This window comes from Mangifera indica, chromosome 7 (genome assembly GCF_011075055.1).
Source record: "Mangifera indica cultivar Alphonso chromosome 7, CATAS_Mindica_2.1, whole genome shotgun sequence".
NCBI classification, from domain to species: domain Eukaryota; kingdom Viridiplantae; phylum Streptophyta; class Magnoliopsida; order Sapindales; family Anacardiaceae; genus Mangifera; species Mangifera indica.
In genome coordinates, this window is record NC_058143.1 from 15,194,825 (window position 1) to 15,219,477 (window position 24,653).

Below are 24,653 nucleotides of genomic sequence, written 5' to 3' on the forward strand. Positions count from 1 at the left end.
GTTTATTGGAACCGAATTAACTTTTCAAAGTTAAACTAATTATAACAAATAAATCAAACTCCAAATTTAATGGACGGCTTTATAACTTCTGTCCCTATGCCCCAATCTGTTGATGGCATTAAAACGGCCGACGCACACCATGTGGTGTGGACCCAATTCACATGGGATGACTTTCGGTCCGACTAACGCTCCCGATTTTTCTGATCTAAAAGGAAGCATTGAGATGGAGCGTCGATGTGTTGACTGTCAAGGTCTTCAGAGTACAAGGACATCTCATGATCCTCAATTCTGCTGTTCATGTGCAAAACACCTTCCCGTGCCCTTTCTTTGTCCACGCTCTCTTTCCCACCAACCAAATGAAGGTCAAAATTTTAAATTACACACTTTCTTATTTTCTCATATTTATTAATTTTTTAACACAAGGGTAAAAAGAATTTTTGACTAATACATTTATTAAAATTTAATTAACCAGTCAAATAGAAACCCTTATCTATTGACTAAGACAGTCCGAGTAGCCTAACTAAACCTTTCAATAATACACAACTTTATAGAATCAGCATAATGGAAAATCAAATTAGATATTATATTTACTATGGGTACTCAAAATTATCCAGTACCCGAATTGAATTGATTTTTTAATCAAAAATTGAATAAAAAATAAAAATTTTAAAAAATTAGTTTGAATTTCGGTTTAAGAATATGAAAAAATCAATTTTTTAAGTTTGGTTATCGGTTTTTTTTTATTTTTAAAACTAGTTAACCGAACTGAATCGATTTTAAAAAATTGAATAAAAATTAATAAAATATTAATTTAAAAAAAACTAGAAAAAATAATAAAATATGACAATTCTTTGAAATTCGGATAAAAAATCTGTTAACCTAAAATTCAGTTGGATTAATTGATATTTTTGATTCAATTTAAAATCAGTTAATCTTTAAATCAGTTCAGTTTCGATTCATAATTTTTTTCAAACTCAAAATTCGATTCAGTTTAATTAATTAGTAAATTAATTTGATTGAACATCTCTAATTATTTACACATCAAAAGCCTCTGTATTGAAGAAAAATGCAGTAACCCTACAAATGACTTTACCATGGAGATGAAGAAGCTCTACACGCTCTCTTCTTTGCCTTCACCGCCTTATTCCTTCTATAAAATACCATTCATCTTGCTTTCGCCGACCACACGTTTTTTTCTCAACAACTCTCAACCAATTTGCAATTCGAGAAATTCTTCAAGTTTATAATCAATCAAAGACTTTCGAAGGTGTTCAACTGTTCAAGATATTAAACTACGAAGATCTTGCAACAAGACGAAAGTTTAACTGATGGCATTTATGGAGACTAGAGATCTTAGCCTGGATGCTACCGAGCTTCGGTTAGGGCTGTCGGCCACCACCAAAGACTCCGAGAACCAAACCCCACCTCCGCCTATTGCTATTGCTATAAGCAACAAAAGGGCTTTGCCCGATATGAATGATGATCACCATGGATCTTGCAACGACAATTCTCCTGCATCAGATGCCAAAAAATCTGCTACCTCCACTAAGTAAGCAAATCTTAAAACTTTTTCTATATTAATTCTTAGCTTCTATATAAATTATTAAACGTTTTCTTATGATTGTTTTTAAAACATATTGTTATTTATATTTGTAGGCACGAGACATGCACTAGGAAAAACTAGTATTAGCAAAAGAAAAATAAGTTATTATAAGTGTTATTTTGATAATTTTAATCATAAATTATTTATATTTTCACTAAAAATAAATAAATTTAAACAAAAATACTTTTAACGAAAAAATTAAAATAGTAAACAGCAACGAAATCTCTTTTGTAGAACTTTTTAACAACAATAATAGATTATTAACAACTTTTTTGTTTTATTAAACTTATAAATTTATTTTTTTTTAATAAAAATATAACATTTATAATGATTTGATATTGATTCTTACTCTAGCTAATACTTTTTTTTTGTTTAATCTGTGATAGTTGATTATTCATGGGCTGATGGGAATGGATCTTGTTTATTGCAGGACGCAAGTAGTGGGGTGGCCACCTGTTAGATATTACAGGAAAAATAGCTTCCAGGCGAAGAAAGTGGAGTCTGAAGAAGGAGCAGTAATTTATGTTAAAGTGAGCATGGATGGAGCTCCTTATCTCAGAAAGGTTGATTTGAAAATCTATAAGGGCTACTCCAAGCTGCTCAAGGCCTTGGAAGAGATGTTCAGGTTTAAAGTTGGGAAGTATTCAGAAAGAGAAGGCTACAATGGCTCCGAATTCGTACCGACTTATGAAGACAAAGACGGCGACTGGATGTTGGTCGGAGATGTGCCATGGGAGATGTTCATCACTTCCTGCAGGAGGCTGAGGATTATGAAAGGATCAGAAGCAAGAGGGTTGGGTTGCACCGTGTAAATCAAAATGAAAATAGAACCCCATTTTCCACTGCCACTAACACGTGATAGATCAGCTTCTGAAGAGAAGAACATCCATTGTTCTTCCACCTTGGGCCCTTAGAAAATATGTTAGAAGAAAATCCCTGTACGGATTGGCTTGTTTTCTTGTAATGGAAAGTGTACAAAGATAAACATGTTATATGAACTTGACTAGGTTTTCCATATATCATTTTACCCAAAAGTTACATCAAATGGCATCTATTTGAAAAATGGATCTCTTCTTCTAACAGACCCAGTTTCCTTCAAGGAAATGTTTGTGAATATTTCTTAAAAAAAAAAAAAAAACTCTTTCTTGGATTCCATTATCATTTCTAGAGTCTTAGGATCTCTATTCAGAACAATTTACACAGAGGGTTAATGTACACAAGATTTGGCTTTTTTGGTTGTAAAAATTTACTATGTCATCCTAACTAAATTTTAAATTGTTTTAGGAAGTGATTACTTAAGAGTATCTTTTTTTTGATACAAGATCTCTGGTTGAAAACCCGAAAAAAAAAATTAAAGGGAAACATAAACATTGATTTAAACTTAATGTTTCAATATTTTCTGTCAAAAGAATCCTTTGCAATCATATTAGTATATATTGGTATAATGTCAACTTATTAGATAAATTTAAAACAAATTTGAATATCCAATCTATAACTTTATTTGCTTCTCGAAACACTTACACAAATCTCACTTGTCAATTCCTATAAAACATATTATTAATGTTACTAAAATGCATCAGATAGATTACCCTTTTAGAGTCGGATTTAATTTGAACATTTAAGCTAGATGAATTACTTAGAGTATCTTAATGTTGAGGTTATTTTTGTTACTTATCATACATATTATTTCATTCCCTTAATATTTATAAGTAAAAATGGAATCATAATTTATCATGCATTTTCCAGTTCTATTTCTCTAAGTTCCCCTTCCCACAAGTACACATGACTACTGTTAAGGATAAAAAATCTGGCCAACCAAACCTAGCCCAGCCCAATCAAATGCCCATCTTAACTTTCTTTGACCTTGGATTGTCTTCTTGTTTCTTTCGACATCTCTCGGTCACCTAATCAAGTTATCATTGATTTATTTGACATATTTACATGGTGACTTTGTTATTTCGTCAAAAATAGGGCTAAATAATTGAGCACATTAGTGGTTTTCCGAGACATTTGTAATTTGAAGGGTTTAATTGATATTTAATAAAAATTTTTGAAGTATGTGACTTAAAGGGTATTTGAGGATTCTTAAGTTAGCATATATTTTTAAGTAAATTAATATCACGAAGTGAATTGCTTGTGTTGTTATCCACTTAAACCATTGCGAAGCTTTACCATCTAAAGGAAACTAAGACTATTAACATCCTTTTTCATTCGATGTTATATGAAATTATTAAGATCTTAAATATAAAATATGTGATTTAAATTGCACGTTAAATAACATAACCCTCTAATATAGAGTTTTTCAATATCAATAATTAGCTTTTGAAGAATGATTATATCAAGATTCATATAATTTAATATCAGAGTTATCATTACGTCTTCTAATTATAATCATGTGATATGGGTGATGACGTTGGCATTGTAGTGTTCGCTTAAGACTAACATACAACACACCCGTGTAAGCATTAGAACTGTAAAGTGTGGTAGTTTGTTAGGATCTTAAATATATAGTATGAAACTTATATCTTACGTTAAAAAGTATAGAAAAATAGTAATATAAAAAATTGTTTAGTTTTGAATATTCGGAAGGTTGAGTTGACTCCAAATCTTGGAAAATCAAGTCGAGGAGAACGAGCTTGTAGAGGTACCATTAATTGATTTGTAGGTAGATTTCCTTGATGTCCCATTAAAAGCCATAGATTGAGATGCAATTATACAGTGATTTGCTAGAGCCGACGATTCAAGCATTAACTTCATAACTTTATTCAGATTTTCCATCCATTAATGTTAGCTCAAGAACCACATCTGAAACAATTTGTTGTTGTGTTCCCATGGAAGATTACAAAGCATTCCGATGCTAAGATTGAGTCATTATTTCTTGCAATTGTCGAACATAATCTAAACTCTTGCATCAAGTTTCTTCGGGCATGTCAGTTTGGATATCGATTGTGATTTTGAATTTTTGTAAACATATCTTGGAAATCCTCAGGCAATTACCAAGAATAATTGAAGAGAGTTGTGTGGTATAAAATAGGAGGAAATATTATTTGAAAAATAATATGGTTTGCAAAGAGAGTGAAGTGAATGCAAAAATAAGAAAAAAAGAGCAACTTCTCAATATATTTCCACTGTGTCTCTGTGAGGCCTAGAAATTCATTTGGTGAAAACTGTACTGTTTCCTTTCTTGGTATGGAAGGAAGTCATGGAGGACAAGCTTGCTGGTTACGGGTTGATGAGTAGGAGAAATGTAAACAGACGATAGCTCGTACTGTGTAAGTCAACGGAGTTTCAGCCACAGACGCTACACAAGGCAGGTTAAGATTAGTTGCAGTTGCAGAGTGTGTACAAAGGACATTGCATATGTGCCTTCAAGGTTTAAGAGAGGGTGGTGGTGTCAGCGCAAGCTCTGCGGCAACATGATTAATTAGTGCCCAGAATGCAGCATCCGTTTTTTAGGACAGGAATAGCGTAGTATGTGTAGATTCTGAGGGATTTCGATTCAAAAATTTTGTTGCAGATTGAACTTTCAGTACCCGGGGAATGAAGGAATATGATTTCTTTTTTTTCAGATGAAGTTGGGACAATAAACGTGCAAACTTGTCTGGAAAAGGTTGACAGCAGATTTGGATCCTTTTTCCTTCATTTTATTTTTGTTGATTTGTTATGAAAATTTTGAAGATAAAAGGATATTTTCCGGTGGCTTTCCTTGCACAGATTACAGTGAGTGGTGACAGATTTTGAATAAATTTTTTTTTTTCTGCAGGATTGTTGCATTGTGTACCACAAAATTGACACGCCTCATGATTGATAATGTGGCACTTTTAGGTAAATTATATATTGGTAAAACACAAAAAAGATATTGGATTTATCTATGCATCTCACATGGGTTAACGATAAAAAAATTTGGCTGATTAAATAGTCGTATTTTGGGTTGCAAAACCCACCAAAACTATGGTAGACTGTGTGTTTAAATTGAATAAAATATTAACAGTGAATCAGACTATTGGATCAAATATATTACAAATGATATCAAAACAATTTTGCAAGACTATTAAACTAAGGGTGTTATATATAAACAAAATTTATATTAAAAAAAAATCTTCAGCCTTTTATGTTGCATTTCAATTTTCAAAATTGTAGTGAATGGAAAAGTAAAATTTCATTTCAAAATTCATAAAGAAAGCAGTTGTTTGCATGTAAAGATGCTCAAAATATATATGAAGTAATGCAAGAAAAGTCATTAACCTGGGTCTTTTAGAGTACAATTATTTTAAAATAATCTTATTTACTCTTTTTTTTTTTTTTATAATCAGGACTTTTGTATTATTAGATGGTTAAACTCGGAGTATAGTAATTCAGAACTATAATTACTGTATTGAATAAATTAAATTTTATAAATATAACAGAGACTTAAATCTAGTTCATCAGTTTTGCTAACCTTTATATACTATTTATTTACTTTATTTTATGATAACCCTTTTTGTCCTTTTATTCTTTTGGTGAAAAATCATATTGTAAGTTTATGAGTGGAGGAAAAGTATGAATCTGGGTGGAATATTTGTGAGATGCAAAACTAAAGTGATGGAAGCGTGTGATGATAAATGAATGACAAAATGCTGACTTTGTGAGTCCTCACAATCATATGTTTTAGGAAACAAAACTCAGTTCCACTCCAATAGTGGAAAACTATGCAAACAACAAATACAACTATATATACATATTTGTAAATATATAATTGAGTATATAGATAATATTTTATCTTGTAATTGAATAATTTTAAATTAAAAATAAAATAATATTCAATAATATGATATTATATTATCTATACATCCAATTTTATACTCAAAAGTGTGTATATATAGTATTGCCCCGTAAACATCACCCCAAATTTCTGCATTTTTTACAGAGATATGTTGCAGATTCCTTTCTGTATTCCAACAGCTGACATTCTCCATTGTTGCTCACATCATTGACAAATTATATTTTAGTTATGGTCCCCTCCTCTCCCCCATTAGCTCTTCCTTTAGAAAAAGGTTCATTTTACTTTTGCAGAAGAAACAAACTCACCCCATAAACAATGTTAGCAGCACAATTATTATCAGTTTATTTTTTCAGAACCAGAAGCTTCCAACACATGCTTTAGAAAACAACCAACCATTTTTATATATATTTTATCCTGCATTCTAATTTTTTATGCAAATACATCATACAAATACCTATCGATCCATCTCTTTTGAAAGGTCCCACATTGCACTAACCTTAAATATAAAAAGAAAGCAACTTCCCACCACCAATATCTTGCTCATCCACCACTAACCCCACCACAGATACTTCCCAGCAACTCCATTGATTCAGCTTTGAATCTTTTTCACTTGGAATTGACCATTGCTTAGCATCAACTGCCTGCTTCACTATTTGTTTGACCAAATTGTAAAGATGAATCAACAATTGCACCAGACTTGATTGTTTCTTGGAAAAATGTAGTTAGAAAGTAGGTAATACACTGCTGTTGTAAGTGCTGACTGCTATAGGATTTGGGACCTGGATGCACACCAGGATTCTATCATGCGAAAGTGAGATCATTGTTCAGAGTTCTATGAAGGGGTGTTTGATTCGGGCTTAATGTAGGACTGTGCATCAGGCTGATGGCTCTGGAAGATTGCATTTGCAAGTGATATCGGCATGATGCAGAGCGCCTTCGACTGAAGGAACTGCATTGCGGCGCCAACGTCTTTTTCCATTAGCTTAGCTACTTCTTGTTCTGTTCCATCGCTCGACCACTTCTCCCCAGCTGGTTGATTGGTTCCACAGTCAATGCTCTCTCCCTCAATCAACCATGAATCAAAATTAAATTGATAATTCAAAAAGAAAACTTTGAAAATACAGTGGGTAGAAAATGACAGTGAAAAAGTTTCGAAAATATAATACCTCAACCGATGATAAAGGTATATCAGCCACAAGCTGAGCCACTGCACCGGCTGTGCCCAATCGACTCATGCTCAAAACCTGTTTAAACATATCAATGAAATGAAAATGACAAGTAAACCAACCCAGATGAATCATTTCAGGCTTGACTCCTAACAACTTCATTTAATTAAAGTAATGGCTTAAGGTCCTTATAAATGTCATGTATGGTCAAATGACAGGGCCTACCACAGTACAACAATGTTGGCACTTCCTAAAGACATTGGAAGACAATTATCAAGCAACTTGTTGGAATTAGTTACAACTTTGGGCAGCAATGATTAGTCAATGGATAGTCCAAATAACATGTGCAAGAGAGACATGTCACAGACACAACACGTGGAAGCATTTACAAATGCGAAGATTTCCTTTTTTGTTTGGGACAAACTGATTTTGAAAGATATTTATTTAACAAAAAATATAAGAGATATAGTAAATCTTTTCCACATGAGACCATTTGGGTTTTTGATTCTCAATACCTTGACCTGAAGACTCAGAAACTTCACATAATCCACAATTTCATCGAGCATGGCTGCCCTGTCTGTCTGAAGAGAAATATATGGTTTATTGTTATATATGAATCAGCAGGAAATTTTAAGCTTAAAACGGTGACATTGTTATGCAATTTACAACATATGAATGCTTAACAGTACTTGATATCCAATATGGCCTAGACAAAGGAATTCAAATGGGAAGATACTAACCTTGCTGCAACCAGGAACCAGCTCCTGCAAAGCCTTGATTCTTTCTGCAATTCTTTCCCTACGTATCTGCATCCCGGAGAACAAACCAAAAGCGTGTACACAGAGAATGAGAAATGGCCACATAATATTGAAAATAAATAACAACTATAAACTGTGAACTATTATCAATATTGAATATGATAGGAAAAACGTCGTCCTTCATGAAAATTTATCCAGGGCCTGAAGTCCCCTCTTATTGTCAAATCATGCAGAACTATTTAAGCAACCAGTTATCGGTGTCCAACTTATGAATTCAAAACTTGCACCCTTTCATCGAGCTACCATCAATAAAGCCAATACATTAGGCTATAAATCATACTCTATAAGTACATAATAGTAAAATATCTTATAGGTAATTTATCTTTGTGGTAATATTTTATTTTTGGTAATAAAAATTATCCGAATCAAATGCACCCTAAATGTTACAATAAAAACCTACCATGCCTGATATTTTAGTCTTAAGAACCAGAGATGATGCTTACTCTCTCAGCAATGCTATGAGGATCTGTGGCTTGTCCTCGTCTTGCTCTCACCCTTGGGCGGATGGCAGGCGGCTGCAGTGCAGCAGGAACTCCTGGTGTTTGGTGGCCAGGAAATGACTGCATCATGATTTGTCAAATGATTAAAACATACAAATTGTTAGAGCAACATGTATTAATAAATCAAAACAGAATGCATTAAACTTACAGCATAAAAATATTAACAGATCTCACTGTAATTTTCACAGAAGTAATGAACAAATTATGCAATTGAATCCAGTGATGTACAACTTCAATTAGTTATATCCAAAACAACATTTTTAAACATTTAATATCTACTCATGCCATAATCTATTAATGGGATGTAATTAAAAATTTTCTTAGACTAAATCATACAACAGATTAAAGTCAAACTAGATTAACCTTAGTATTATAACCATTTGTTTAGGTGTCAGTATTATTTTTATATATTCAACACAACTAGTATGATTTTCTCCTACCACACTTTGAAACCAACTAACACAAGTCAACGCTATCTGCTATCTGAACAAACCTCACAATCATTATAATAGGTATATTAAAAATTTAATTTAAAAATATTATCAAAAAAAAATTTAAACCCTTATTGTCATGCTTGGACCAACTCCTTTATCACCCTTAGAGGCAACGCAATCTAAAATCACAAATTGAGAAAGCGCCTGGTGTGAAAATAGACCAACATTGCCACTACACTTGGTGAAAAGGACAACTGAGTCCCCTTCGCATTAAGTTGACATAATAACAAAGGCATAGCACGGTTCTCCGCACGTGTAGGACAAATTCTGTCTGTCAGAGTACGTGGTGGGACCACTTCCATTAGAGTAAAAGGAGGGAACCACCTCACTCCCTATACAAACGCGTGCACATCACAGCCCTAACCCCCCAAATTACAATGTTACCCACTAGATTATTCTCAAAGAAACACACCCCAAACCTCTAAACCCACGTTGAGATAAGACTTGTGTCATGTGCCTCATTTTTTTATTTATAATAATTTTATATATAAATAATAATATATTATTATATAATTAAATAATTAAAAATTAAAATAAAATAATATTTAACCACATAATAATAATAATAATAATAATAATAATAATAATAATATATTATTATTATTATTATTATTATTATTAATATTATTATTATTATTATTAAGATAATATAATTTGCACAAAGAAATACAATAATTTGAGGTAATCAACGAAACAAATGGAAAAGATAAGCAGAATTTCCCAGTTCCCTTAAAAGAATGATGAAGAAATTAATTTAAAATGCTTCTAAAATGGCCTTTCCCTTTTTTTTTTTTTTTAAAGCAATTATCTAGTGATATTTGATCAAAATAAAATAAAAGGGCATTCTAGTCCAAAAAATAATGTACCTGGTGGAATGGTGGCGGCCGTGGCGGTGGCGGTGACGGCCACGGCCGTAACGAATGAGCTTGCAACTGTCCAAACGCCGGAAACAAACTTGGCATGTGCACCGAATCCCTCTCCTACCACAAGCCACAAAATATTTAATTTGACGAAAATACTGTCCAAATCCCCTCCATTTCACATCAAAACCAACCCACCCCATGTACTATAATTTTCTTTGTTGATTTTCCCGGGAAAGCGTGCGGAATTTTACCAAACAAAATTCAACAAAAGCTCAGCACTTGACAAAAGCATTCACATATATTCTCAACACAATTATAATAATATATAAAAAAGCAACTGACAACTCTATGAATCTGTCAGAAAATTCCCCTATTTATGCAGCTGTCAAAAAGAAAATTCCCAGTACAAGACAAATATAATCACTGTGACTGGTTATTGTATGGGCAAAACTAAGTTAATTGCAGCTGGTTTGTTCGCTGATGGTTGTGTAGAAGCTAGCTAGCAAATGAAAGAAGAAACAGATAAGAGGAAAAATAAACTCTCTTTCTTTTTTTTTTTTCTTGCCAAAATTGGGAAAAAAAGAAAGTAGAAACCCAGAAAGTCTTACGTTGATTCCAGTGGTTGAAGAATTAGGAGAAGAAGAAGCATTATTGTTAGTGTTGTTGTTGTTGTTGTTATCGTCTTGTCGCAGGAAGGCGTGTTCCAAATTCAAGCCTAAAGGCATCATATTCATGTTCATCCCTATCCCCATCCCCATACCCAAACCTCGCATGTCAGCAACGCCAGTAGAGCCCAGTTGGAGGAAGATGGGTATGGTTGAAGTAGAGCCGACTACAGCGGTGGGTTGAGTAGTTGAATAGCCAGATGGGACGGCCAATATTTGCTCCAAGAAATCATCTCCTAAACCTTCCTGTCCATTGCCAGCCATGAGGAAGTGAAGTAAATAGTGAGTTATTGAGTTGTATGGTGCTTGTGTGAGTAAAATAACTGGAGTTGCTTTTAAAGGGACATTACAGGAGGAGGAGAAAGAGGAAGGTGTGCTTTGAATTATAAAGGATTTAACTGTGAGGGATGGGTGTGTGAATCTAGTTTTGGCTTTTGGACTTGTGGTGGGAATGGTTTTAATATTTTAAGAGGTGAATGGAAAATTTGTTTTCAATTGGTGTTGAGTTGCAGCATTTTGTTTGCTAAATGACAAAAACAAATAGAGCAATGCAATATATATACTTTTAGGGGTAATTTAGGCAATAAAAGAAAAAAAATATAAATTCAAATTTAATCAAATAATATATTATGATTAAAATTTTGACTTATATAATTCAGTTATTACGAAATCAGAAACTAGTCGATAGGTTTGTTTTAATATTACTATAATTTTATTATTAATTCAAAACTATTTAATCATCCGATAACATATAATTTATATATTTAATTATATATTCAAAAGTGTATACTTATAATTTTATTGAAATAAATAATTTTTTTTTAATTGGGCATCCTGTTTATATTAATTGGACAAGTAAATCTAAAATACAATGTTTAAACCTATAATTATACAAAAATTTAAATAATATTTTTATACAAAATAATTAAAATCATAAGTCCAAAAGTATTAATCAAAATGTTAAAGTTAACACTTCTATTTTCATGGGATAATGTTATATTATCCTATAAAGAGATAGACATCCACCTTTGATCCCTAAATAAAGAGGTTCACATATTGACTTGTTTCTTACTCTATACATAATTCATCATTCATCTCTTGAATATCTTTCATTGACTTCAAATAGGAAGAAGACTTGGAAAGTAACATATATTTCCGGTCTTGCTTGTGCTTGAAGTTGGAGAAAATTGAACTGCTTGTTCTTGGATTTGGGGAATTTGCTTATTTTATTACTCACCATGAACATTAAAAAATCTAGATTGTCCTGGCAATAAGCATCATGTAGTAATAATAATAATAATAAAAAAAATCTTAAATAAAAAAGTAATTATATTATTAAAACAGTATTGTCTCCATATGATAATATTAGGAGTTAGTAAATCTGGTAAAATGCTAAAATTTTCAGAGAGAAGACTTGTATTTGAACTTTTACATATTTGTGAAATATTGATTTGAATTACCTACCTACCATTAAAAAAAAGTATTGTCTCTGTATGAAATGAAAGATTGCTATTTATGCTTTAAGCTCTCACCAACTTTTGCCTTTTAGGGTTTGCCCATTTCTTTTTACTAAGATTAGGCAACTAATTATACTGCATGGTGTGTATGAAGTCCAGTATACATTTCCTTTGAATGTTCAACCAGTGATCCAACAAAACTAGTCATCAATACTTCACTTTTCAACACAAATAATGAATTAATAATCAATCTAATAAGCCAATTTGTTTTTAGATATTAAGAGTTTCATTGTTTTCCTGTCTAAATTTTTTTCAAAAAGTTTATTTTTTTTATATATTTAAGTTGAATAGAATTTTAGAATAATTATATGCTTTGATGTAAAAGAAGAGGAATAGAATAGTTGATTAATAAGGTATCTTTAAAATAGCATAAAGATACCCTTCTGCCATTAGCTTATCTCATTAATTATTCTGGACAATTTTTTGTTGTAAGATAAACAGCCTCATGTTTCCATTTATTCTATTTGTTTTGTTTGGCCTAAACCTCAAGTCAAGCCCTCCACCATTTATGAAAAATGTGTATAACAGTTTAAGGGTTCACCTTTTTGCCCATAATTCATGTAACTTTAAAAAGGAAAAATAAAGAAATCTCATGAAGCAAACCAAAATTAAAATACTTTTCAAGCATCCCAAATCTACTTAACCATCTTAGATTCAAACCCTTCAATCTTTGAAAATCAAAAGGCTCTACAAGATTATAAATGCTCCCTTCTAAACCCTTCATTGTTTGTGGGTAAAGAATTTAAAGAACTATTGAGTTTCACAATCACATACTAGGAGAAGCAAATTTCAACTAAATTTAATGCTATATTAGTCTCCCAATTTCTTTAAACAAGGACTCCCAAAAATGAAATTTTCAATTATATTTATTCAAAATGAACCTGCTTGTTCTAAACTCATTGATATAACAGTGGAATATTTATAAACTTTACCAACTAAACAAGATTTCTACTCTCATAAACTTTCCTTTGAGTTTGGGATCTTCTCATCTTGTTTCTCCTCTACATTGGCTGCGGTAGGATTCTCCACAGGCAGGTTTGTTTCAGAATCAGGATTCTTTTTAAGCTCTGACTCAAACTCCTTTGCAGCCTGCAAAATTTTAATTACACATCATTAATAGTCCTAAGATGCCATAGAAAAGTATTGGTTAGAAATTGTCAAAAGCATCTAATCTTTTGATCATTTAATGATTGCTACACAATTTTAAGTGCGATGAATATTAACATAATGTCTTAATCAGGAATCTAACCAATTAACTGCCTAAGAAAATAATCATTTTATATGGGCAACCCTCACAAAAGATCTATTTTTTGTCAAAGGGTAACTGGCTGAAGTTAAAATACAAGAAATATTACTTAGGTATACTTGGACCAATAATTTGTTCCATTTCTTGTAAAGTTAAAGAACAAGAAATTACCCTCCAATTGTGATGGTCAAGATCATGGTCACATTTTCAGTTAGGTGTCACACAAATTTAGCATGGATTGACAAAAAGTGCATCCTCAATAGATAGAAGATATATGGTTTTCCATTTTGACCGGGCAGTTTCACATATCTTTTAGTTTTACATAGTTTTTTCATATTATTGGTAAAAAATAATCAGCACAAGCCTTCTCTTAAAAGATTTATAGGGTATTACTCAGTACTAACCACAACGGATTACTACCAAAAGAGGATATCATATATGGGCTATTGCTTGGGTGTCACATTCAACAATGGATTAGAAGAATTTCCTTCATTTATTAAATTTGATTGCCTGCTTAAGGCATCCAGATATTTTATTAGTACCTTAGCTATAAAATTGTAAAATATTCAGTGCCTAAATTAATTAGTCATGGCTCTGCAAACATTTCCAAGAGTAAACATACAAGTGAAATAACAAAAGTAGAGGAAGGCCAGAAATTGAAGCAAATAGTAATGAAAGGAAAAAAACATGTTCTGAGGGATAGAAGCACCGAATATCAATTAATTATCCTAAACAAGAGAAAATGGGTAAAATCTGTCAAAGTATTAGCACGTGGGGATGTCATGTAATAGATGATACTGAAGAGAGACTAATGTACAGTTACATTTTACAAAAGGCTCTGCTAACGGTGAAAAAAAATAAAAAAATGGTTCTTTTTTGTAGCATTTGCAAATCCTACCCCTCTGTTAGATGCTATGGTCATAGGTTTATAAAGATTTTACTTGTTTTCCAGGATTTAAAATTTTTGGTAAACATTCCTGGTTTTTGAAGAGATGATTGTCATAAATTTAGTTCAAACCAATCATCCCCATTGCTGTAATATGAAGATGTTGGGCAAATTAGGTGGAAACCTTACGGCTACATATGCAACAAACAAATCAAGGAAAGTTTTTTCTCTTAGTGATAAATCAAACCAAAAACCTATTTTCAACACCCTCAACTCTTCAACAATCTGAGCGAGAGCGGTAAAGTGATATAGTTATTAGTAGTAAGATTAACCAAACAGGCTAGATAAAGGACTGCATTTTGCTTCCAGATTTAAAAAACAGGTAGAAGAATCGATGCAGTGCATCCTAATCAAAATAGGCCTTTTTTTGGCTATATAGTTTATTTAGTACTTTTATTTGGGCCTTTTTACTTTATTTAGGATTCTTTTATTTACTTTTCATTTGAGGTTAGGATTTCTCCTAACTATATAAATAGGGCTGCCTAATACAATCAAGACAAATTTTTGTTATTATAATTGGAGATTTATTCAAAGTTTGTGTTCAGACCTTCTTACATTATATTGTTCCAACCACAATCATCCTATTCTATTGTCAAGACTTAATTGTCTCATGTATTCTGCTATGCAACTTGCCATCCGCAAGCAAATGGATTATGAATCATGGTTTGGTTAATCTACTATGATGTCTTGAAGGAAACAATGCAAAAACTTGGGGTTTAGTCATAGCCCAAACTGAATTTGCTTATAACAATTCTATCAACAGAAGTGTTTAAAAAAACACCTTTTGAGGTTGCTTATGGGTTGAGGCTACAGCGTGTGTTAGACTTAGTGCCTTTACCTCAAGAAGTTAGAGGGGGTGATGAAGGGGAAGCATTTGATGATCACATTCGGAAGATTTGTGAAGAGGTCAAGTATGCTCTAAAAGCAAGAAATGCAACCTATGCTTTTTCTGCCAATAAACACTGTCGCATACAAGAATTTGAGGAAGGAGATCAAGCGCTTGTACATTTAAGGCGAAAACAATTTCCTAAGGGCACTTATCACAAGCTAAAATCTACGAAGTTTAGGCCATGTAAGGTATTAAAGAAAATCAGTTCAAATGCCTATTTAATTGAGCTACCATCAGAGTTGCAGATCAGCCCAGTCTGTAATGTTTCAGACTGGCACCCTTTAATGGATTTAATGGGGCTCCAACTACCATTGAAGCTCAAGTCCAGCAGCTGCCTATTGCAAAGAGTGATGTTATTGAAGATGTGCTAGATGTCAAGGTGGTTATATCCAGGCGAGGCAACCATTATAGAAAATTTTTGGTGAAATGGCTTGGTAAAGTAGCAACTAAGAGTCTAAGAGCACTTGGATTAGTGAAGATTACCTGAAACAAGTCGATCCAACCATCTATGAGGCATATGCGAAAGCTTACTCATTGGAGCTGAGTCTTTTTCTGACCAGGGGAAATTGATGCAGTGCATCCTAATCAGAATAGGATTTTGTTTCTTGTTTTTTGGCTTCATAGGTTATTTAATACTTTATTTAGGGCTCTTTACTTAGAATTCTTTTATTTACTTTTCGGTTGAGGTTACCATTTCTCCTAACTGGCATAAATAGTGGTTCCTAATACAATAAAGACAGATTTTTGTTATTATTATTGGAGATTTATTCAAGGTTTGTGTTCACACCTTATTACATTCTATTGTTCCAACCATAATCCTGTTCTAGCCAAGTTGTCGAGACTTAATTATCTCATCTATTCCACTACATCAAAAATTCAAATAAGATTCACCAATGAAAGCACGAGAACTGATCTTTCAAATGCTAAAGTTGATAAAACTACATCAGGCAGCAGAACCACATCAGTATAGAAAGCAACTATAGATCACACATGAGCATAGATAAATATATGTTAGAGAATCTAAGGTATGCGAGAAATGCATTGAATATCTCAAAACAAGGTCTCTGCAATAAGCTCACCATAACGATATTTAGCAAAACAAATATTTCAATTAATGCCTCAACCATTATTCTATATTTAACAGAAAAACAAAAGGGTAACTAAACAAAACAGATAGAATTTCAAAGCTTAGTTTATATCATTCACCATCTTAACTGAACTTCAAGTATTATAAGAAGTTGGGTGTACTTGAGAAGTTTTTCTCTATTCTGAAATTAAAAATAATATAAACACACTAATAGAAAAATAGAAATACTATTAGTTGATAACCAAATAAACTAGATCAACATAAGATTCAGGATTTTTCCCCTCTTCCGTTATCTCAGCTACTATACCAAGTCTTAAACAAAATTAACAAAATAATATAAACTGCCAGCGCTCTACATAACAATATCACTAATCTCACAACTAGATTTATCATTTATTCATCAATATACTACAAACGCCCAAATAGAAAAGGAAACACATAAAGTTCAAAACTTTCCCTTCATTTTATCCATTTTCTCAAAAACCAAACAGACCGAGATAAAAAAACAAACCAACCAACCTGTTGGAAGCTCTTGACGGTCTTGCCAATACTCCTGCCCACTTCAGGCAACTTCTTGGGACCAAAAACTAAAGCAGCGACTCCAGCGATAACAGCAAGTTCAGGCACACCAAGGCCAAACAAAGCGTTGCAAGAGAAGCCCCTCTTGGGATTTTGAGTTTTTGCTCTGCGTTGACTAAGAAACAGGGAACTACTTTTGAAGCTAGTTCTGCTGAAGACAGAACTGGTGATGAAGAAAGCGGAGTGAGAAGAAGAGATGGGAAGAGAAGGTGGCGGTAAAGGTCTCGTCGAAGAAGAGAGAGGGAGTGTTAAAGAAGAGGAGATCTCCATAGTGATGCTCAGATTTCGTGTGTTTTGGAGTGGTCGAAGGTGGATAACATATTCGCGAAGGTGGGGTTATGGTTGGATTCGAAGCGAGTTTGCTCGCATCGAAATCAGCTTTGCTCAAATGAGCCCAAACCCAAGCCTGAGCCCCAGCTTGCCTTAAATAAATTTGAATACGAATGTAAGGCTAAATTTTAAGCGAAAAACAAATATAAATCTGAATCCGAACATTGGTTAAGCAAGCTGTTCACTTAAATAAAAAAAATATTTACCTTAAAATAAATAACATTGTTTATTTTTTGAAATACGAGCCTGAAATAGAGCTATCAAACCTAAAATGCGAGCTCAAAGTGAATCTGAGTCTGAACATATGAATCTGAATTAAGTACGAACCGAATTCGAATACTAAAATTATGAAACAAATCGAATATGAATATATGTTTAACAAGCTCAGTGAGTCCGAGCCCAAGCTTGGGCTTACTGAAAACGAACCGAAAATGAGTTGGGCCATGTTTGGGCTCGGCTCGGCTCAACTTGTATCTAGCTCTAGGTGAGGTGCAGCGGAGCTTCAGGATTTTGGGTTTCAGTTCGACGGAGATTCTATTATCGGGAATTTATTATGTACCTCCCCTAAGGTTCCCTAATATTTTATGACCTCCCCAACAAATGTGAAAGATTAGCCTTCCCTTACATAGTTACATTTTAGAAATCCCCTTTTAGACTAAGACAAGCAATGGACAAAAGGAAGCAGGGTTAACAGAGTCATTTCACATTTATACTTCAAAAATTTATTTCCTCACACTTGTCTTTGATCACATTCATATACATGCAAGTCTCTATCTACAGCTTGTTAAACTCACATAACACTAATATATTATTATATAATTAAATATTATTTTATTTTAATTTAAAATTATTTAATTATTTGATAATATATTAACATTTATACATATTATTTAATAGGTAAAAAAAATCATAGAAGGAAAAACATTTAACATCTGTCAAGTAATATTCATTTAAACAATTATAACTTTTTATATTGATTGGACTGTTTATTATTTTAGATAACATGAGGCAAGTAATGATTTTTTTAAATGAAAGGGGTAATCTAATACTTTTTGACATGTAAGGGTGGTCTTAAATATTTAAGCACATTAAAAGAACTTCTATGTAAATACTTTTTTCAATCTTTTGAATAGAATTATATTTAGATTGAGAGTATAAGTAAGGTGATTGATCTTGAAATATTATTAAAAAAAACTTAAATTTATATCTTTTTATATATATTTTTTATTATTTAAATTATATTTTACACCAGCTTCTCGATCTTAAATCTCTTTAAATCACTTACTTTTTTATGTCAAACTATTTCACTTTTATTTTTCTCTCTATCCTTCAAAGTTATTTACCTCTTATTCTTCATTTTCACCCCCATAACCTCCTCCTTTTTAACACCAACACTCCCTTTTCTATTTGCCAACTGGATCTCTAAGCCTCTCTTGCTTTTCGATGACCTCACACCTCACTTAAGTTTTTGTACTAGGGTAGACAGATACATTTACGTGTAATGAAACATGGTTTTGTGTTTAATGTGTTTGTGCCGAATACTTCAATTTATTTTTATGCAAATAATAAAGATATTATTTTATGGTACAAGAGTGTTTGATGAAAAAATGACTGTAAGAAGTGTTGGAATACTATGTTTAACTGGGTATTGTTCAACAAGCGAAAAGGCTAAAGATTGTGCCTTTGATGCCTTTGTGTTTTTTAAGGAGATGGTGGTTGGTATTAATGGAGTGAAACCTAATCATAGTACCATGGATTGTGTGCTTTCAGCTATTTCTCAAATGGGTGTGCTTGAAATTGGTGCTTGTGTTCGGGGTATATGGAGAGGACTATTTTACTTGCCTGAGAATGATGTGTTCATTGGCACTGCTCTTGTTGATATCTACTGAAAATGTGGGCGCTTGATAATGCCTTCTTAACTTTTTGGATAATCAGAGAACAATGTATGAAATAGACTGAACGGTTACCGGGCTAGCTATTTATGGGAAAGGAAATGAAGCAATGATGCTTCAGGATTCAGTGAGGGTATGTGGTGTCAAGCCTAATACAGTGACTTTCAACGGTTTGTTTTCTGCTTGTTGCCATGCTGACCTGATTGAAGGGGGACTTCATTTGTTTAACAACATGAAGACAAAGTTGGTTGTTGAGCTTAAAAAACACATCATGGTTGTATCGTTGATCTTCTTGGCAGGGCCGGGCACTGAAAAGAAGCATATGATTCTATGATTTTATAATGGAGATGCCAGTTAAAGCTAAAGTGATCTTGAGGAGGGAGTGCTTCCTCTTTTCATAGGAATGTTGCAATGGCTGAGAAGGTCAGAAAGATCCTCCTCCAGCAGCTGCCAGATCTGAGATGGTTGGGAAGGTAAAGCATTGATGGAGTGTTGTTAATCAGTGAAGCATCCACTTGACATTAACAAAAGTCGCAGGGATTAAAATGCTGAAGCCTGCAAATGAACTTCAAAGCATTCTAACCAAAAGCATTTAACTCAGAAGAATAAGAGTTATTACATACAGTTTGAAACCCAACAAAGTGCTGCAATTGAATCATTCTTCAACAAGAACCTTTTCCAGACAACGGTCAAGCTGTTGTTACTACTGTTTTCCACTGGACCTGGGTCCATGAGGACTTAACCCCCCACGAATTCTCTTTTGCAAATGCTCCAAGCTAGCCACTCGCTGCATAGAAACAGTTCTTCCTATCTCATTCCCTGTCCGGGATGCTGCTCCACCAACTGATTGCACATTTTCAGCAGAAGAAATGTCAGTCAAAGCATTGTTGACACTCTGGCCAAGAGAAGACATATGATTATCTGGGGCATGAAATAAGTAATGATCGGAGTCATCTTGCACAGGAACAGCAGCATCTGTTGATGTATCGGAAGGGCTTCCACTGAATGATGGAAGACTCATTGTGGATACTTCCAACATGCCATGAAACATAGGGTTCAGTCCAGTAAGTCTTTTAACCGACTCCTCAGCCATCTTCACCTGAAATATAACCAAGGAATGAAATCATTTAAATACTAGTTTTTTCCTCTTGTGCACATCTCTGCTCCTTTTGTCAAAAATGATGACACCAGGAACCTATTACAATGGTTTTAACCCTTAACTTGCAAGCCAATATTAGTACAGATAAATTTATTACCTTTGCCCTTAATGTTTCAACATCAGCTTTCAGAACTCTGTTGTCGACAGCTGCTTCATTGTATTTTTGGCTTATGTCAGCAAGACGATTCAGTAGAGATGAATTTTCAACTCTTAATTGAGAAACCTACAAAAAGGGAAAGTCCCATTAGAAACTTCACAAAATTTCTTCATACTGAGATAGGGAATGAAGAGGCAAGAACAAGAACCATACCTGTGTCTCAATCTCAGTCAAATGGGCCTGCTTTCTTCTCCTAGAGCGTCTAGCTGATTCTCTATTGGAAAGCATTCTTAAAAAAAATAAAGTTATGAATTAAATTAAAGCCTTTTACATAAAAAAATCCCTTAGAAATTTTTAATTTATATGAAGGACAGTATAATACATTAAACAGATTTAAATATGCATGTTGAAAACACTTTCATTACACTGGCTACAAAGCCAATTCAGAAAGTAAGTTACATGTTATCAAAAGTTTGAGAAAAAACTCTTAAGGCTCTGACCTCTCTTTCATGCCAGTTTCATAATCCAATCCAAATAAACATTGAATCTAAAACAAATATTTTACAAAAAATTCCACTTGCTCAGTGTACAATAAACAGCATAAATATAACATATGCAAGCATCAAACCTGCAATATTACGAATCAAAATATCAGAGACAAAAATTACCTCCTGACACGTTTTGCATCAGCAGGGTCCGCATTCTCAGTTATTTCAGTTTCTCCATCAACTTCATCATCTTCGGACTGTTCTCTTGATGACCCACTGTCTGCAGACTTCATTGGAGCAACATTTTTCGTCTGAGTGGTTGACGAGGGAATTCCATTAAGTCCATTAGAATCCTTTTCTTCGGCCCTAGACAATGCAGCTCCTGTATGGTAATAAGAACCCCAAAAAAATTATTCTAACATGAAATATTTTAAAACCTACAGTAACATGGAACTTGCTCTGTACATGCAAAGACAATAATGAAGGACACTGACACACATTCAATGAACAACAAACACAGGTTAACAGAAGGAAAGGCCCAAATATGAGTCGTATGCTCCTTGTCCTTCTTTTAAACATCTTATGTGCCTAACTGTTCAGATAAACATGGATTCAAAACTTCAAAACTGAATGTCATTATATAATTTATTACCCTTTATCCCCGATGTCACTCAGTGCTAGCATATCCATCAATATCTTCTTTGCACACCTTTTAATGTTTAAGCTTTGACTCACCCTCACTCAAAATGGTGCAATATTCTCTATCATTACAGTTCTAGCCACTAATAATTTGTCATATATTCATGTCAGATGCCATGAAATCAATTTATTATTCATTGAAAAGCGCCATTAAGCAATTATTACTGCTTTGAACTAGAATATGTGAACCAACTTTACCAATAAAAAGCAGTTTTATGAGACGGCACAGCAAAGAAAAATTTTCAGAAGGATTGTGATTCATTTTCACTTTAGCTTTTTCAGTCTTCAAAAACACCTTATCTTCATCTTTATTACTATTTTTCTCATCCTTCATACTAGAGAGAAGACTTACATACCAAAAGAATATGTAGTCCAATATGATATGTATACAACATCCATAAAGACACTAATTCAGTTATGCAAACCTTTGGAAGGAGGATGAGATCCCAGTTGTGAAGTATTGGAAGCCTGTGATCCACTATCAGCTCTTACAGAAGAATCTTGGGGTCTTGCAAAAGCTCCCTGTGCACATGAAGACACCAAGAGAACATTTATGGCCAATTTTAAGCAAAAACAAGATTCTCCTGCATCACAGATTCAATTGCATGGAGGTTCAAAAAAGTAAAAATAATAGCAATTTGCATAAAATAATTATTTGAACACATATCTACATATTTTACAAAGTTATACATCTTAAAGTTCTTAATATCCGACATAATTTCCAGTTACTTCGTTGCCACAGGGCATCTATCAATAAGCCAGGAATTACAAATGAAACCATTAACTTCAGGGAGAGACATATTACAAAGATGATGAAGCAATACTTGCAAAGAATTTACAGCATGTGCACAGCACAGGAACTATCGTGATGGTACAATAACATAGATATAGTATGCAGAAGCAAGTAATTATTTCTTCAACTTCATGCACCAAAATATAAGTAATGACTACTGAATACATGTTATACACAAAACAAGTTCAATTGAAACAAAAAGAGAAGAATTATCGAAAGTGAGACATATTGCAGGTAAATCAAATAAAGAAAATTGAAGAGGAGCATGACATTACAGAGGTATCAACTTTTGACTCTTCATGAGGTGAAACTTGACCAAAGTTGACAAAGAAGTCAATAAAAGATACTATGGCTGGCCATAAGCAATAGTAAAAAGGATTCCAGAAGATTACCTGTCCGGATGTGGAATCATAACTGACATGGATAATGGATGTTTGTTTTCTATACGTCTTTCCTATCCTAAGTCTTGTGCTAAACTTGCCTTTCTCAAGTCCAAACAAAAATAGCCTTATATAACCAATATGATTTTAGATCACAAAAAGCATATTCAAATTTCTGTTGTCATATAAATTATCAGAAGAAGAAATAAGGAGAATCAGATTAAACCAATTAAGAATCTCTAACCCCCAACTTCGGATGAAAATTGAACCCTATAACATAAAAGAAAATAACTGAAATTCTAAATAATAACTCAGATAAGTCAATATTTTGCTAAATCAATCTGATCTTTATTTTTTCTATTCAACGATTTTTAATCATTTTACATAGTTTTCTCAGCCGTCAATCACGAATCAAAACCACAAAAAAAAGGCTCAATAATTAAAAAAAAAATTAGTCCGTCACATTATTTTTCTCCTAAGTTTTCTCACCAACCAAACACAAACCCAGAACCTAACAATGAAAAAGATACGCACTTTGACCGATTGTCCTCTCATATCTCACCAACCGAATAGACCCACGTAAAAAATCTGAAAAAAAAAAGGAAAAAAACTTACACGAGACATAGCAACAGCAGCACAAGCTAGATTAAGCTTGTTCTTAAGAACAGTCTGGTAGTCCTCGCTATCCACCAGAGCATTCGAAGCACAACCATTTGCAGCGCCCACATTAAACGACACTGTCGTTTTGTTGCCTCCGTTTACATCAGCAACGTTTTTACCATTCTTGTTACTTGAAGGAGTTTTGATCTCAACGACAGTGTGGCTTTCGGTGTCAGAAGAAGCTGAAGAAGATTGTTTTGGAGAAGATCCCTGTTGAGCCTCCTGAAGAAAACGTTGGAGGGCCCACTCAGATTCGCTACGGTTCATTTTGGACAATTCATCCGGTGCGTCAGACCAGAAACGGTCGGAGATTTCATTCAGCGAGAACACCCTATCCATGTTTGGTTCATCTACTAGTTGTTCTCGTCTACTCGTCTTGAAGGAATAAAAAGATCTCTGTGGGGCCATTTTCGTCCATTTACTTTTTAAAATTTTTTAAAATCCAAATTACTTTTCAACCAATTTATTTGGAATGGACAAATGTAGTTGAGAATTTTTCCAAATTTGGACTAATTAATTAATAATTGAATAAATAAAAATCAATTCAGAAATAATAAGACTGATTTATTGGGAGAAATATGTTTGGATATTTAATGAATTTAAACATATTTAATAATAATAATTCATAATTATGACTATAAATGGTATTTCATTACCTATTCAATGAAAAATAGACAGTTTATCCATCTGGATTTTTACAATTGGCAATTTGTCTTGTGGGGTCACTTCAATAAATAAAAAAAAAGGGGGAAATTATAAAATAAAAAATTCAACCAAATAATATCTTTATTAAATCTAATGTAGGTACTTTCTTAAGGACAAATAAGGAATATTCCCATTTGAAAATAGCAAAAAGACGTGGATGGATAAAGATAAAGGAAAGAAGGGAGATAATAAAAATTAGTGGTTGGATTGGATGGGCCCCGTGTGACGCGGCGGCCAATTCTCTTTTAATATTTGTGGATAAATGCTGGAAGTTGTTGGCACTCTGACAAAAGTAAACACGCTTGATGGATTTTT

General features: G+C 33.2%; 4 protein-coding genes across 4 annotated transcripts; 1 reads left to right on the forward strand and 3 right to left on the reverse strand.

The window, feature by feature from the left end:
- Positions 1 to 1,073: 1,073 nt before the first annotated feature.
- Positions 1,074 to 2,620, forward strand: LOC123221768 (auxin-induced protein 22D-like). The gene is made up of 2 exons (XM_044644674.1): positions 1,074 to 1,549; positions 2,034 to 2,620. The coding sequence occupies exons 1-2, from the start codon at positions 1,329 to 1,331 to the stop codon at positions 2,413 to 2,415; spliced, it is 603 nt and encodes a 200-aa protein (XP_044500609.1). The 5' UTR covers positions 1,074 to 1,328; the 3' UTR covers positions 2,416 to 2,620.
- Positions 2,621 to 6,741: 4,121 nt separating this feature from the next.
- On the reverse strand, positions 6,742 to 11,348 carry LOC123220277 (transcription factor UNE12-like). Its single transcript, XM_044642389.1, has 7 exons — positions 10,815 to 11,348; positions 10,210 to 10,323; positions 8,793 to 8,909; positions 8,272 to 8,337; positions 8,047 to 8,112; positions 7,532 to 7,609; positions 6,742 to 7,428 (listed from the first exon to the last, which is right to left on the reverse strand). Exons 1-7 carry the CDS (start codon positions 11,133 to 11,135, stop codon positions 7,198 to 7,200), a joined length of 993 nt encoding a protein of 330 aa, XP_044498324.1. The 5' UTR covers positions 11,136 to 11,348; the 3' UTR covers positions 6,742 to 7,197.
- A 1,827-nt stretch (positions 11,349 to 13,175) lies between these two features.
- LOC123220126 (sec-independent protein translocase protein TATA, chloroplastic-like) lies at positions 13,176 to 17,508 on the reverse strand. Its single transcript, XM_044642152.1, has 2 exons — positions 17,076 to 17,508; positions 13,176 to 13,477 (listed from the first exon to the last, which is right to left on the reverse strand). The coding sequence occupies exons 1-2, from the start codon at positions 17,403 to 17,405 to the stop codon at positions 13,343 to 13,345; spliced, it is 465 nt and encodes a 154-aa protein (XP_044498087.1). The 5' UTR covers positions 17,406 to 17,508; the 3' UTR covers positions 13,176 to 13,342.
- A 2,370-nt stretch (positions 17,509 to 19,878) lies between these two features.
- Positions 19,879 to 24,056, reverse strand: LOC123219994 (light-inducible protein CPRF2-like). Its single transcript, XM_044641978.1, has 6 exons — positions 23,589 to 24,056; positions 22,226 to 22,322; positions 21,282 to 21,483; positions 20,827 to 20,902; positions 20,614 to 20,739; positions 19,879 to 20,456 (listed from the first exon to the last, which is right to left on the reverse strand). The coding sequence occupies exons 1-6, from the start codon at positions 24,039 to 24,041 to the stop codon at positions 20,061 to 20,063; spliced, it is 1,350 nt and encodes a 449-aa protein (XP_044497913.1). The 5' UTR covers positions 24,042 to 24,056; the 3' UTR covers positions 19,879 to 20,060.
- Positions 24,057 to 24,653: the final 597 nt, after the last annotated feature.